The sequence below is a fragment of the Pholis gunnellus genome (assembly GCF_910591455.1).
Source record: "Pholis gunnellus genome assembly, chromosome: 17".
Classification (NCBI taxonomy): domain Eukaryota; kingdom Metazoa; phylum Chordata; class Actinopteri; order Perciformes; family Pholidae; genus Pholis; species Pholis gunnellus.
In genome coordinates, this window is record NC_136544.1 from 13,291,801 (window position 1) to 13,306,648 (window position 14,848).

At 45.5% G+C, this 14,848-nt stretch overlaps 1 protein-coding gene across 1 annotated transcript in view; it reads left to right on the plus strand.

The window, feature by feature from the left end:
- Positions 1-14,848, plus strand: part of cep112 (centrosomal protein 112) — a gene marked incomplete at both ends in the record, with an annotated part of 83,293 nt that overhangs the window by 11,188 nt on the left and 57,257 nt on the right. Inside the window, 9 exons of the mRNA XM_079176849.1 lie at positions 4,569-4,655; positions 7,264-7,363; positions 7,837-7,955; positions 8,488-8,631; positions 11,902-12,056; positions 12,323-12,452; positions 12,563-12,655; positions 12,785-12,844; positions 13,967-14,046. Coding sequence (XP_079032975.1) covers positions 4,569-4,655; positions 7,264-7,363; positions 7,837-7,955; positions 8,488-8,631; positions 11,902-12,056; positions 12,323-12,452; positions 12,563-12,655; positions 12,785-12,844; positions 13,967-14,046 — 968 coding nt within the window. The remainder of the gene's footprint in view (positions 1-4,568; positions 4,656-7,263; positions 7,364-7,836; positions 7,956-8,487; positions 8,632-11,901; positions 12,057-12,322; positions 12,453-12,562; positions 12,656-12,784; positions 12,845-13,966; positions 14,047-14,848) is intronic.

Sequence of the window (14,848 nt, forward strand, 5' to 3'; positions counted from 1 at the left end):
ACTGGGAGGGACACTTTGGGAAATTAGAGGAAATGGTGCAGAGCCGGAGTATTTGTCCCCATGGTGCTCAGGTTTGTGCCTTTTGCCTACTGCGTTTCTGATGTCTTCTACCATACACAGAAGGTAGAGTTTTATTACAATTAAAATACAGCTGTCGGGAAAATGTGAGTGAAAAGAGAGACCGTTAAAAGCGTGTGTCGCGGCCGTACATTCTATTCCTCCGGGACTTGTAGACGTCACCGCCATTTGTTTTCCCAGAGGATGATTCGTATTGACTTAATGATTCTCTGACTTTTTTTCTCTGGCGTCACCAGCAGGTCAACGTCTTCACTTATCCTGCGAATTATCTCAACATCTGCTGGACAGATTGGCACAAAATTTGGTGCAGACATTAATGATTCCCAGACGATGCGTCCTACTGACTTTGGTGGCCCGCTGACTTTGCCACCGTGACGTCGGCAGTTGTATATTTTGGTAAAGTGTTGGATGGGTTGCCACGAAATTGGCTAAACGCGTGCATGTCCCCCCCCTCTGGATTGTAATCTCAATGGTGATCCTTTCACTTTTCATCGAGCCACCATCTGGTCAACATGTTGAAGTTGTCCAATACTTTATGGTTTATGACCTGCAAATCTAATGACATTCCCATCAGCCGTATGCAGAACCTTCTCTTGAACTCCGCTGCATTGTGCCAGTGCATCTCCGATTCCCATCGTGAGGTTCTGGGAATTCCCTTTCGACTGCACCCTCTGCCCCGTAAAAGAGGAATCATAATAGGTCTGTGGTATATGACGCGCTGTTGTAAAGCCCCTTTTTCTTCTGGTGTTCATAATTTAAGATGGCCCCACTGATCATGTGTCTTAAATCACCTTGAGCAGTTAAGAGAGTCAGGAACTCTGAACCCCACAGGACACAGCTGTTACCACACACACACACACACACACACAGTACTTTTCTATAGAAGTGACTGGAGTCACCAGTCCCACCTTAACCGTGTCATCCTCAAAAGCCACATCAAGCTTTCCTGCAGAACCTTTTTTGAGGCCTTGTCCAGCCCGTGTCGTTGCGTGGCTGTCTAGGCCCAGTCCAGGAAATCACAGTGACATCACTTCCCCTTAATCCTGAGAGCCTAGTTGAAAATTTACCCAGGTTTAAAGCGTTACACGCGCCACATGTTCATTAAGCTGGCGGCAGCTTAGCGAACATCTCCGCTTTCACACCGAACGCATCAGCTTCTGACTCGCGTTGATAGGAATGCTGACTGCTCTTTTCCTACGGAGCAACGAGTGGCAGCTGAGAAGCATTGCTTTGAGTCACTTCGCTTAGACGGCGCGTTTGCTCATGGGCGAGTTGTGGGGAAAACGAAGTCCCGCTAATCCGTCTGCACGCCCGAGAAGTGCTCAGCCTTATGAGGGCTGGGTCTTTATTTGGAAATTCAATAAAATGCCGACTGATGAATTAGGCTCAGCCATAAGCTCGAGTTGTGTGCGAGTACAGAAGAAGACGCCGAGCGGCTGATTAAAGCACCCCGTCTTTCTTTTAAAGTTTGCATGTGATTGCGTGCGTGCTGTCTTCAAACTAACCCCTTTGGTAGCTGACCTGAGGGACTTGGGTGTCCTCGTATCAAGCAGCCACACTCTAATGGTCACGAGCCGCTGACTGGGGATCAGATTCCCTTTTTGCTTTCTGTTGCCGTAATGATGCCGTCTCTCTAATCTAAGGATCCTCCGGGACGGAGCGTGAGCTCTCTCGGCCTGTGATTCAGAGGGCCGGAGCCTTTTTTTATCTGAACGTTTTTCAAAGCTAAAAAAAGAGCGAGCTAGTGAGCCTCCGTAGCTTAAAGGGGACCAGTTCCTCAGACTGATCCAGGCTGAGAGACGCAAGAGACCACCCATGTTCCATAATGATAAAGCTGCTCTTTCAAGCCATTCTGTACTTGGTTCTTACGTATACTTGATGTATTTGTATCAGCAGTGTTGAGTAGCAATCTGAACTACGCTTTTCTTAAAACTATGACGGTGATTCTTTCACACGTCAGATATTCAAAAGTTCTTTATCCAACCTTACCGCGTGGACAGACTGCAGTAAATTAACTTCTCGTCAGCGTGTGGAAGTGACATGGAGCTGCTCCTCAGTAGATAGCGGAACGCCGTGCACCGACTATCCTCCAGCATCTGTGTTTACCGAGGACGGAGACGCACAAACGCGACCTTGCTTTGTGGAGCCCAAACAGTTAGCAGGCGGTTTGTGAACACGTCCCTCTGAGGAAAAAGGCCTTGACCCCCCCGCGCCGGTTTTGAGAGCAGAAAAAGCAGCTGTTTCCGTCTTCTCCTTGCATTCCATCTCTCCCCCCCCCCCCTCCCTTTTCTTCCCTCTCATCCTTTCATGAGCGTAGTGTCAAAAAACATGGCATCTTACAGCGCTCGGTACAACTCTGAAGAAGAGAGGGGGGGGGGGGGGGGGGGGGGAGCTGTAGCATCCAGTCGGGCTGATTGAAGGCATCTCAGACGCCTTAGGTGTACGACATCCCTCCTCCTTCCTTCCTTCACTGACGACTTTATAAACAAGTTTCAAACGCCCCTGATCTAGTTTGACAAACTTTCTCCAAAGAGCTTTTGAAGAGAGGATGAGAAAGTGACACCCCCACATGTGCTTTTTTTTTTGGTTTGGGGGGGGCGCCAGCAGAATCGGGTCCCCACTTACTCGTCTGCTTTTCAATCACTGCCATCTCTCTCTCTCTCTCTCTCTCTCCCTCTTTCTCTCGCTTTCTTTTGCTTTTCCACTTTGTACTCTGACAGGTCTCCTGTGGTCGCCTCAATCGCACAAGAAATGGTGGTAAACCAAGAAAAGAGATTGAGTATAAAGAGAGAACACTTAACGCAGCTTTGTCAGGGATGAAGAGTCTACACGTCGCTCAAGTGCAGTAATGGGGAGAGGCATCTCGAAGGCAATTTTGTGTGTGTTAGTTGGACTTTTATTCATTTTTACTCCGACTGATCATCCAACATACAGCGCTGACATCTTAACAACATGTAACTCTTTGGTTATATAGATGCCACCATTTCTCAAACATCCAGAATGCCGTTGAATATTTACACACTTAACCACACCGTAATTGAATATTATTTTTAATCAGGCCATCATCACAGCTGTTCTCCTTTTTTTGATTTTCTTTTTTTTTTTACCCAGAGAAGGTCTAATGTGGTTTTGACTGTGCCAAGCAATGTCATGGGAATTTTCGACTTAATTGTTTTGATGACTAGAACAAACAAGAGCTAGCCCCGGGGTATTGTTAGCCACTGACATGTTCTCACACACACACACACACACACACACTGCCGCACTTTCAAAGGAGGAACATTGTCACCCTGCTGCAGGGTTGATTAACACGCGAGAACAGACTATGACTAAACATGAGTCGTGACTTCAAAGTGAACGGTCAGCTATATTTCTGTCTACGGTTCTCGCCGTGCGTCGTGTGTTTGTGAGTGGAGACTTCTTCTTCTGTGTAGTTTGTAGCAAACTAACTAGAAAGAGTTGCGAGAAAAATGATGAGAAAAGCTCATTGTTTTAGGAGGCAAATGTGATTTACATAAGACGAAATGATCAAAATATGCTGCTTTTATGTTACATAACTCTGGCCCGCCCTCGGGCAGAGTTTTACTCTTTTAGCCCCCACTAGTCGTAAAGCTTCTGAATCGAATAGAAAATGCGTAATGAGCGTTTCAGTCCCAGAGGGCCGCTGTCCTCGGCTGAAGATCGTGATATTTATGACTAATATTCTCACGCCCAGAGATGTGATCATTATTTCCAGTAACGAGGAATGACTAATCAATCATTTTGTATGAAGAGAACACAGAAGAATTGTTTAATTTTTTCTTTTTTTAATTTGATTACAACCGTGAAGCCGTCTGTTCGGAGATCTGCTCCAACATGCACATGACAGCGCTGAACTTTTGATCCTCTGAAGACACTGTGTTCAAATGAAGAGAGCCACTCTCTCAATGATTAACTGCTGTGTGTACTCAGAAGTGCGCACAGGCTGCCACTTTGTTGTGCTTACTACAGACTGGCATGTACACACACATAAAAACGCACACAGTTGAACACATCTAAGCTCCACGCTGTGTTTTTTTTGAAGCTCTGCGCACGGATAAATGTTTTAAAATGTTAATGTGGTTTATTTCATCATCAGCTGCGCTTGTGTGCAAGACGGGACACACTATCTCCTTTCATCCGGATTCATGTTATCTCTTTTATCCTGTCACACACTATATGATGATTTATTTATTTCTACCGTGACATGTCTCTAAAATAGAAAGTTCTGGCACGGATCTCAATGTTTGACTCCCTAGAACAGAATGTGTTACTTGTGTTGCTTTGTCAGAAGTAATATTTAATCCCTCAGATGTTTTTTGTTTGTTTACCAACTTAGTTTAGCGTTAAAAGCCATTTAGTGTTACATAGATAGATAGATAGATAGATAGATAGATAGATAGATAGATAGATAGATAGATAGTTACTTTATTAAGTACATATGTGACGTTTGGTTTCCTATGCGTTTCCAGACTGAGATGAAGATCAAAGTCCTGGAGTCCAAGCACCAGGAGGAGAAGTTGAAGATGCAACAGAGACACGATGCAGATGTTGAGAAAGTAAGAATCAAAATGGAAACGTAGTGAATACTCTGCCCGCACTATTTCATTTTGTAGCTTATGAGAAAAAGGGCATTTTGGGAATTCTAACGGGTCTTTAATGCAACAATAAACTATGTAAAATCATGAGTCACGCCACAATACATTTGGCCGTGGGAAAATAAAGTTCTAAGTGCTTTGATATTCATACTTTGGCTATAGAACGATCATAAATGCTTGTTAATGCAGAGTAAACCAGCAAACCGAGTTATATTGATTCAATTAGTCTGCTACAGATGCTATATGAAGCACAATCACCGTCCTATAGTGTTACCTCTGTACTGTAGTCTTTAGTAAATACCCAAATATTGAATTGGTTATAGTTAGAATGCGTCTTTGCAAATAATTATATTCTGGAGTCAGAAGCCCAGTCAGAGTGTGAAGGGCGTAGTGCGACCGTGGCTGAATCCCGTTCTTTGATGCTTTTCTTCTGCTTTTCTTGAAAGAAATAATTTGCTCATTTTCTCTTACATCTCATCAGGCAGCTGTGATTTCAAGGGTATAAAACCTAAAGTGAGCCGGTACTGGTAGAATATCTTCTATATGTATATATATATATTAAAAAAATCCTCATAGTTCCACTTATTGAGAAATAACACACCAAGAGTGTGAAATGACTTGGTACTTCCTCCCGGGAACAGCGGACAGGCCTGGTCTGTTAACTCGAGTGTTCATGAAAACTAGTTAACCCGCGTTACGATGCCCATCTTTGGCACTTGATTCCGTTTGGTTGGCTAATGAAAAGGAAAAAGAACGAGTCTCTCCTCTTCTCATCGGCCCGCGTCTTCAAAGCTCTTTGTCAGCCGGAGGAAAATAGCAGTAACGCTGCTTTATTTCTCACTCGGTGCCCATCAGTCGGGCTGCAGATCAAGCACCTGGGATCTGTCACGTCCCCGCTATGACTTGCCTCTGCTGCCACAGAAGCTTTTAATAAAAGGAGAAAAACAGTTCAATTTTCCCTCCACTTAAAGATGCCCGTTGCTTCTTTGTGTTTGACAAGAGACAGGATGACAGCTACCCCCCCCACCCCCCCCTCGCTCCCTCTCTTTAATTACACACAGATTGCAAGTTATGTCCGATTTAATTCCCTCAGAATTTTACCCAGACTTCCCTCTAATGGCTTCAAAGGGGAGTGATTCAGGGGTGCCCGCTGATGAGCCTGATGGAAGGTGGGCGCGCTAGGTTTAGTTTTAATTAGTCTCTTTACTGTATGAATAATGCATAGGTTGCTGAAAGGCTGCTGGTCATTGTGGAGAGGATAACGAGAGAACAGTGTGCGGATCAGTGCTGAAGAAGCTCATCTTTCTGATTATGCTGTTGAACAGTAGACCACAGTGTACACCAGAAGACAATAGAGGGTAGTTAATAACTCTTATTTTGTTTTGAAAGCCATTTGGATTCAATTACATTTGTGTTTTTTGTTGAGCATTTTCGTATACTCGTGTTCTAACTCCAGATATTGTAGGTGTGTTTCTTTTTTTTCCTCCACTTCGCTCCTTTCACTGGTGATGTTGGTGTAAGTCACGGGCGGCCAGCTGGATTCCCACCATGCATTAGGATGTCTTATAAAAGCCTAAAATGAGCACCCTAAAAGCTGTCATTTCCCACGTTGTAGTGCACTCTCCCTGGACCCGACTGCGTTTCACCGCCTCGCTCGGTGGACCCCTAAAAATCCAACGGTCTCTGGGCTGGATAAATTGAAAAAACACCCGTGTGTCCCTAAATGTTTGGTGAACTTTGCTCCAATTGCCCCGTCCTCCTTTCATCTCCCCCCCATCCCGTTCACACACAGAGAGAGGACGGCAGGCTGGGCGACTAAGTGCACTTGGATAGAACAAAATGCTAGAAAGGTAGCTTATGGGCTGAAGAACAGGCGGTAGACACTCCCTCAGACCGACTGCATGATGTGCACGTACATTATGCAGTTGTGACATCTTCCTCCTCAATATGGAGAGCGCTAGACTGTCCTTTTTTATACTGGAGCTCCAACTCTCCGTGGCCTTATTTAGCTTAATGGCTCACAGATGGCAGCGGCGAGCAGATGCAGTTACTGCATCACACCTCGGCACAGGTGGTTCACTCAGATGGCACTTCCCTCCGTTAGCCTGTAGCCTCCTTTAGGATTAGATCAGGCGTGTGGAGGATGAGGCCTTGTCAGGCCATACGGTGAATTATGTCGACTAAATGTTCCATGTCCTTTTAAATAACCTCTTAAATGTACTTCATGTTCATCATTTGTTTTGTTGCAGTGTTGACTTGCTAGCAGGCTTCTTCTTCCCTGCCTTGTTGGCGCGTTACACATCACCTGTAGATCTGTTTAAAGTGTGTAAAGTAGCTTTTTAAGGGTGATTACAGGTTCCAAATGCTGTTTGTCTGTTTATATGGGTTTCACAAGTAGGCTTCTAACTTTAATAGCTACTGGTGAAAGTAAAAAAAGCTTCAAGCCAAAGACACTTTAACAAGAACCTCTATCATGCAATTTAGCCATTTTCTCAGCAGTAAAAAAATATATATATATATATATATTCTCCGGTATGTGTTTAAAAACAATCTCCCTCTTCCTCCTGAGATTCTGCGCCGAAAGAATGGTGAGATTGAGGAGACGAAGAGCATTCATCGGGCCAAGCAGAAGGAGTCGGAGGAGATGATCCGTAGGCTGGAGAGGAGAGGTGAGAGGTCGCGGGCATTGCAGGGTTAACTGGAAGAGTGTTTACACTGGTGTCTCTGAACACTCGCTGTGAAAAGATACAATTCCACGAGAGACACTGCACTGGGTGTAGAGTGACGTTCTCCAGCTGCGCTGTTTAATCTCAATTATAATCGCACAATGTCTGCCTTTTTTTTTATTCATTTCCTCTTCCCCGTTCTTCTCTTCCTCCTCGCTTCTCTGTCTCTAAAAGCATTCGCTGAGAAATGTATCAACTTGTCAAAAGGGCAGTGCTACTGGCCATTTTATTGAAGCAATATCTTTATTGACATTGATTTACTGACAGCGCATCAATGGGCATCACTGTATGTCTGTGTTTGAGTGTGTGTGTGTGTCTGTCCATCCATCTGTGCACATACCCTGAGGCAGGGCCTGACTGCTCTCCGTGTGTGTGTGTGTGTGTGTGTGTGTGTGTGTGTTGTTGTTGTTCCACAGTTCAAAGTGTGCTGCGGGAGTCCCAGGTCATCTGCGAGAGCAAAGAGAAGCAGATCGCTGAGCTGAAGAATATGTCGGATCAGAGCGCCGACTCCCTGAAAAACGAGTGGGAGAAGAAGGTATGAGGAGAAGTTGAAGGGTTTGGATATTGTGCAGCCCCCCCCCCCCCCCCCCCCCTGTAAGCAGCCCTGAGCCAGAGGAAGACTTTTTGATAGCTTGAGACTGGCAGACTTAGCTGGAAGCAGGCAAAGCTCTGCTGTACTGTTAGAGAATATATTTATTCTTTCATGCTGTGCTTAAGTTAATGTGTTGACAGATGAATGCTCTCTGCTCTGGGTAAGTTGTGTTTTCACTCCTGATAGCTCTCGCTAACCGAGCTCAATAAGATCCTAATGCAATCTCCACTCATCTCTTCAGGGTCACTTAGCATGTGATGAGCTACAATTTTTTTTTCTTAGATGTAATAATAAGAAAAATCTACTTCGCCCGTAGATAAATGTGGTTTATTCCCCTCGAATAAGCAAAACATTACATGCATAAAGAAATAGATTATAAAAGAGACGGTGGCAGAAAGTAAATGAAGCAAAGTAGACGTGGAAATGAAAGGAAACAGATGCGCGACTGATACATAGTTATCATCTGCCCCTCTAGCTGCATGCTGCTGTGACAGAGATGGAGCAGGAGAAGTTTCAACTGCAGAAGAAGCACACTGAGAGCATCCAGGAGCTGCTGGAGGACACCAACCTCCGGCTGGCTAAGATGGAGGGCGAGCATAATGCTCGGTCACACGCGACCGTGAGTACAGGAACGTGTGTTTTAGTTATCGATCAAGCTGCAGGAACCTTTTAGTCTTGTCAGCGCGTTGTGTGTTATTTACAGCCGCTTTATGTGTACGAGAACATTTGTGGCATCAAGTGAGAACACTTTGAACAAGTCATCCCATCATGTAACGTGATTTAACTTGGATTAGTATACTCATGTTTATTCCACTGGCTTGCTGCTGATTAGGGAATTCATCTCAAACAGCAGCGGGAGATGTTCAGACACTTCGTGTGGGCAGATTATTTTCTATACCAAACACCAGACTTTCACTGGAACAAACAGGATTTTGGGTGAGGAGATGGGTGTATTTTTGCATAAAATTCTCGCCTTTTTTAGCTCCGAGGAAAGTGTGTGCGTGTGCAAAACAGTGACCCGTGTCACTCCATGGCTCAAATGAAGGGAGACTTCCTGTAACCTTTGGGCGAGAATGACTCGCATATCTTACCTCTGTCATCTTTAAAAAAAAGGTCTTTGATCCAAGTGTGTATTAAATCTTCCGCATGCAGACACACACACACACACCTCCCAAAGCTACAGTTTCTTTGATGTCATATGAAAGGATTTGGGGTTTTAAGTGGGATCGTGCACATTACACTAATGGGGATCATCAACACCACGGGCCAGTTGAATACACTGCTTCATCAATAGTATTGTTATTAGAATCAGCTATCGCGGGCTCTCGTACGTATCACACACATCGCTTCTGGCCTTAATCTGTCAGCAGGCCAGTATTTAAAAGGCATCAAACACTGGACAGTGCAGGGCCGGTGGTGAGGCCTCTCTTTTAATAATTAAGAACAGACGAGGCCCTAGAGAATGAAAAGAGCCACTGTCACTGTAAATTAGCTGCTCTCCTGCAGTGAGTTTGGCCTGACACACACACACACACACACACACACACACACACACACGTGCCTTCTGTAGGAAGTTCAAAGTGAACTTTATCTCCGGTGAGTTATTACAGCACACTTGTTTTGAGGATGGCGCCTCTAACCCTAAATCTTTTAGTATCAATGTCCTCTTGTGTTCTTTTTTTTTTTTGGAGAAAAGGTTAATTTTGCTCTGTTGACTTTTGGCTGATAGTAAAATAATTTCAAGATACCATTCAGAAGACCTGAGTTTAGACATGTTGTACTTGGAGATTATTCAGTCCTCCACGACTTTGACCCTGCAGCTTCAGTAGCTTTGTGCGCGTTAATGATACTGTATGCCGATTCGTTTCAGGCTGCTCCTCCTCCTCCTCCTCCTCCTCCTCCTCCTCCTCCTCCTCCTCCTCCTCCTCCTCCTCCTCCTCCTCCTCCTCCTCCTCTGCTCACTGTGAGGGGGAGACGTAGCTGCTAATAAAAAGTTCATGCCCAGAACACAATGTGCAAAGTTCGCTCGGTTCACAGTTGAAGTATGCGAGCCAAGACAAACTCAGGCTGATGATTCATTTTCCTTTTTAAATAGCGGTGACATGAAGACTGTCCATCGGCCCGACGCTACCTGTTTAGGTTTCTATCCGCGCAGATCAAAGATCTCACAAGGGGCTTACAGATATGTCAGAGGTTGTTGTTTTTGGACGCAACCTACGAGCAGGTAGAGTGACTGAGTAGGTGTTTGAAAAGAAAGACAAGCCGGTATCTGCCTCGCTATTGCGCCATTCCAACTCTAGACTGTAGTCCATGCATGTCTATAATTAAACTGACTGATAATGGAGATATGATTAATATGGTCTTGTGGTTTAGAGATGAACTAGTCGGAATAATCCTCTCTTTGTACTGCCGATAGCTGGCTGATTGTTGAGCTAGTATTTAGTTATTCTTTTCAGTTGTTAGGCCTGTGTACTTAAAGTAAATATTGTCTTAAAGTGGTATCGGCCTGAGACAACCACATCTGTGCATCCCCAGTAACAGTCATAGTAAAACAGGCGTAAACGTTGCAGTATTAGTAGGAGCATTTTGGTGACACCTGTCCCACGAGTCTTCTTTTCTTATGTCTTCGTCCTCTTGCTGCTCCACCGCTCGCACAACATCCACGCATACACACAGCCTGACAAGCCTCAGGAGATGAGTGACGCAGGCATGTCTTCCAGATACCAAAACCGTAAAAGTTCATCCACCGTATGACTTTTTTTTTTTTTCAAACTTCAAAGACTTTGTCGCTTCTAAATCTCTGAAGGGGAGCAGAGCTCATAACGTACCTCATGCAGTCTGCTCTTCACACCTTGTAATTTTCCTTCTAAAACACCTCATTAGGGGACGTGATTCGCTCCCTCCCGAGTGTGTCCAGGTGTGCCCCGGTCCAGCCTCGGCTCTCTGGCAGGAGATGAGACGAAGCGCCTCTCCACACTAAGTGTCAGCACGCGTCCCAGCACAACACAGGCCCCCCTTGTTCCTCTCCTCGGCGCCCTACGCCGCTAACACAAATATCTCTCAGCAGCCTCGCCCGGGCGCTGCTCTCGCACTCCGTTCAAACACACGGGCTCCCTGCTTTTTTTTTTTTTTTTTTTTGCCGTCGCTCCACCTCCCTGTCATCGCCAGCCTCTGTCATCGTCTAAATTGACCATCTTTAATCAGTGCCCCGTCATCGCCTTTATCAGCCTGCCCACGCCGCATTCCACGCTGTAACAAGCGCACGCATACAAAGACTCGCATGCAGGGGGGACAGTATATGCACAGAGGGGACGTTTTCTCTTCATCAGATCGGTTGCCGGAAGAAGCTGTGTGCATCAGCTGGTCTTTGATCATTGTCTTTATTGAAAATCTGAATCCTGTCTCAGCTTTGCACGTTTTCCAATGAAATGTACAGTGGAGTTGTCTAATCTCATCCGTAGCACACGTGATTAGTTTGACTGTTCAGTGTTCTGTAACATAAGTTGGACAGTGTACATTAAAAGTGTTTCTAATTACAGTGAAGCTCGCTCTGGTCTGCACCTCGCTTTTTTCCAAATTTCTAGAGCATGAGAGACAAACAAAACAGGGACCTGCGCCGCATGTGGCCAGAAACTACGCACTCTACCTTTAAGCAGCTGAGACTTCAACAATCCTGTTACAGTCATATTTAATTAATATGATAATACTAGACACTAGACATTTATTAAATGTTACATTGTACGCCCCGTTCCTCCACATTAGCACCCAGATTTCTGTGTCTCACGTCTACCGTGGGAGCACGCAACCCTCTCGACCCGTGATATGTTCTCAGGCTAGCGCCCTTGCTGGTTCAAGCTGTTTGATTCCTGTGTATGCTTGCGGGTTTCAGGAGCAAACGGTGCGTGAGCTGGAGCTGCGGGTGAAACAGCAGTCCGTGGAGGTGGAGAAGGGCAACGCGCTGCGTCAAAGGGCGTCGCAGGAGAAGGCCCAGTTGGAGATTCACATTGTATCCGTCAGCGTCGAGCTGCAGGAGGCCAACAGACGGTCTGTGAAATTAGAGAGCGATAAATGTGTTTGCCGACGCTTAATAACTAGGTTGTCACCATGTCCTCTGTTTTATACAACATCTGCATGAGGTCTTAAGTCACGAGTTACTGTCAAGATGCATATAAGGCGCCAAGAAACCCTTTAAATCTGCTGAGACCAAACTAGAGCAATAGGGAGGGGAAGTGACTCGTGTAATTCTTTAATTGGGGAATAGGAACAGGCTATGTGTTAACCGCCCTGTCGTGCGCTTTAACTGTCCGCAGACATCTGATCCTGCAGAAGGAGAAGGAGCAGCAGAGTGAGCAGCACGAGCAGACCGTGCAGAAGCTCCAAGCCAAACACGAGACTGACCTGAGCCACTTGCATAAGGAACATGCTCTGTCTGCTGCCAAGGTCCACATTACCAGAACACCTCGACAACGCTTCTCCCTCCCAGCCTGACAAATATACAGTTATACACAGGAGTAGTTTTTAGCGATATCCTCTCTGTTTCTCTCTTCCAGTCCTCTGAGGTGATGGAGGACTTCGAGAAAAGCATAGCGCTACTCAAACAGCAGCTCCAGGACAGTCAACACCGAAGACACCAGCAAGTCAGGGTATGATTTTGGGGGTGTGTGGCATGTTTTAAATGTTAGAATTAAGGTTAGAATGGGGGTTGTCTTTGTGTGATGTGTCACAGTATCACCTCCGCCACACAGTATCATTCCAACTCTGCTTCCTTCCAGGATCAAGAGATGAAGTTTCACCAGGAAAAAGACGAAGTGCGGCTCAACTGTGAGAAAAAGGTAGTGTGTGTGTGTGTGCGCTTCAGAGAAAGCGATCCACTGAGCTCCGTGGCGTCTGTCGTTGCATTAAAACAGCCCTGGACACAGTTATTACGGTCAAGTGGAGATCAAAGCCCGGAGTCACATGTTCCCTTTTTCGTTCCCCTTACTTTTATGTCTGCTCTCGTAAAATCAGGGCCGTGATTAACAAGTAGATGAAGGACTGGGCGAAGAAGAAAGAGAGCAGGATGGGAAAATGTATGATTTAGCATAAAAGTTAGAAAGCAAAGAAAGTTGAGGATGGGGAGTTATAAGGAAATCTGAATAAACATGTAGAGTCGCTCTGCAAAAGAGCACGTTGAAAAGAGACATTTCTCTCATTGAAGTGTGCACTGTCAGTGTACGCGGGCCTACACTTAATTGCCTTTTACTTTTGAGGGACCCTCTTCAAAGCCACAGAGCAGCTGTAAACCATAGAGTGAAGAGACCACTCTTAACAATCTGAGCCGGACCAGACCGGTCCAAGCCAGACTTCTTAGGTGAAGGTTGGGTTTTAAAGACCTGCTGCACCTGGGTCTTCTTCAAAGTGCCATATAGTTCTAACGTGTGTGCTCGTGGCAGGCTGGCATACCCCGAGACGGGGGCCCCCCTCTGGCTGAGACACCTGCAAGAACTTAGCAGGCCTTTGTGCACTTCACTCAGGGTCAGGGAGAATTTCAATTAAGCTCCTTCTGAAAGAAAGTCAGTCGTTCCGTGTGTTTTTCTATCCCGTCCTTGTAATATTCTTCTGGACGGTGAGAGGAGATTTAAACAATGACGGGAAGAGGAGTCAGCGGTTCACTTTCCCGTGAAAGATTCCTCTCCCCGCTCCTCGGGAGTGGTAAACGAGGCGCGTTATGGAGGCCAGAGTACGGTATCTGGACGTAACAGGGGCCCATATGGCTGCCACAGATCCAGAGTGAGAGGCCCTCTCTGATGGGGTGATAGAGAGAAGAGACGAGGCCAGATGCACAAGGTCACAGACGGCAGAGTTTTGTTGAGTGATGTTTGATGGTGTCTGCTTGTGCACTCACTTCCACCTCTCTCTCTCTCTCTCTCTCTCTCTCTCTCGCTCTCTCCCCCTTCCCTCCCTCCCTCCCTCAGGTTTTGGCAATCCACAGTGAAGCAGAGAAGGAGAGAACAGAAGCAAAGAGGAAGATCGCCAAACTAGAAGATGCACTCAGGTACAGTGAGAAAAGGCCGAACTATAAGTGGTAATTGTTGTAGTAATAACTTCAAGTGTCACAGTGAACCGTTTTTTTAATTAGTACTTATTAGAGTTAATGTAAAAAATGCAGTATTTCCTGTGGCGCTCTTCCTCCTTTGCTGTTGCGTTTCACATAGATTGCAAGCTGGATGCTCCAGATATAACAGAATGTAATACAGTCGGGGAGACTTTTGGGAAAAGATGTTTGCGTGTGCAAACGCCGTACTGCACAAAACTCCATCACGATCTGAGAATATCATCAAAACACCGCGATAGCGCCGCGGGTTATTTGACAGGTTTATGGACAAACGTTCTGTTCTATTACTGTTTGTACTGAAGATGCCCCCCCCCCCCCCCCCCCCCGTTGGTCATTTCCAACATACATAATTCTAGTGGAACATTTATTTTACAGTTATTAGTATCACACATTTGAGCCTCGACTTTGTGGCTTCAAACTTTATTAGAGAGTTGTTTATGCCTTCTGACTTGAGTCTTTGATCACACTGACAGTCTGCATGAATTCTAGATTAAGGTAGAGTTTGGCTTTAAACAGCCAACCCCTTTGCACACTCTCTTTGATCTTTCTTTTTTAGAAGCGTGGGTAGCGCCGGTAGAGTACAGAGCCTGGTAACTGTGGAGAGAAGTCCCACCAATCAGAGCTTCACACGTGATAAGACTTTGTGTTGTCTTGAAGAAAAACAGCAAACTTGGAACAACCATGTTACTAAAAAAAATGTAACGCCTGATAGATTTAATATAGAATAAGAACATCATGAGAT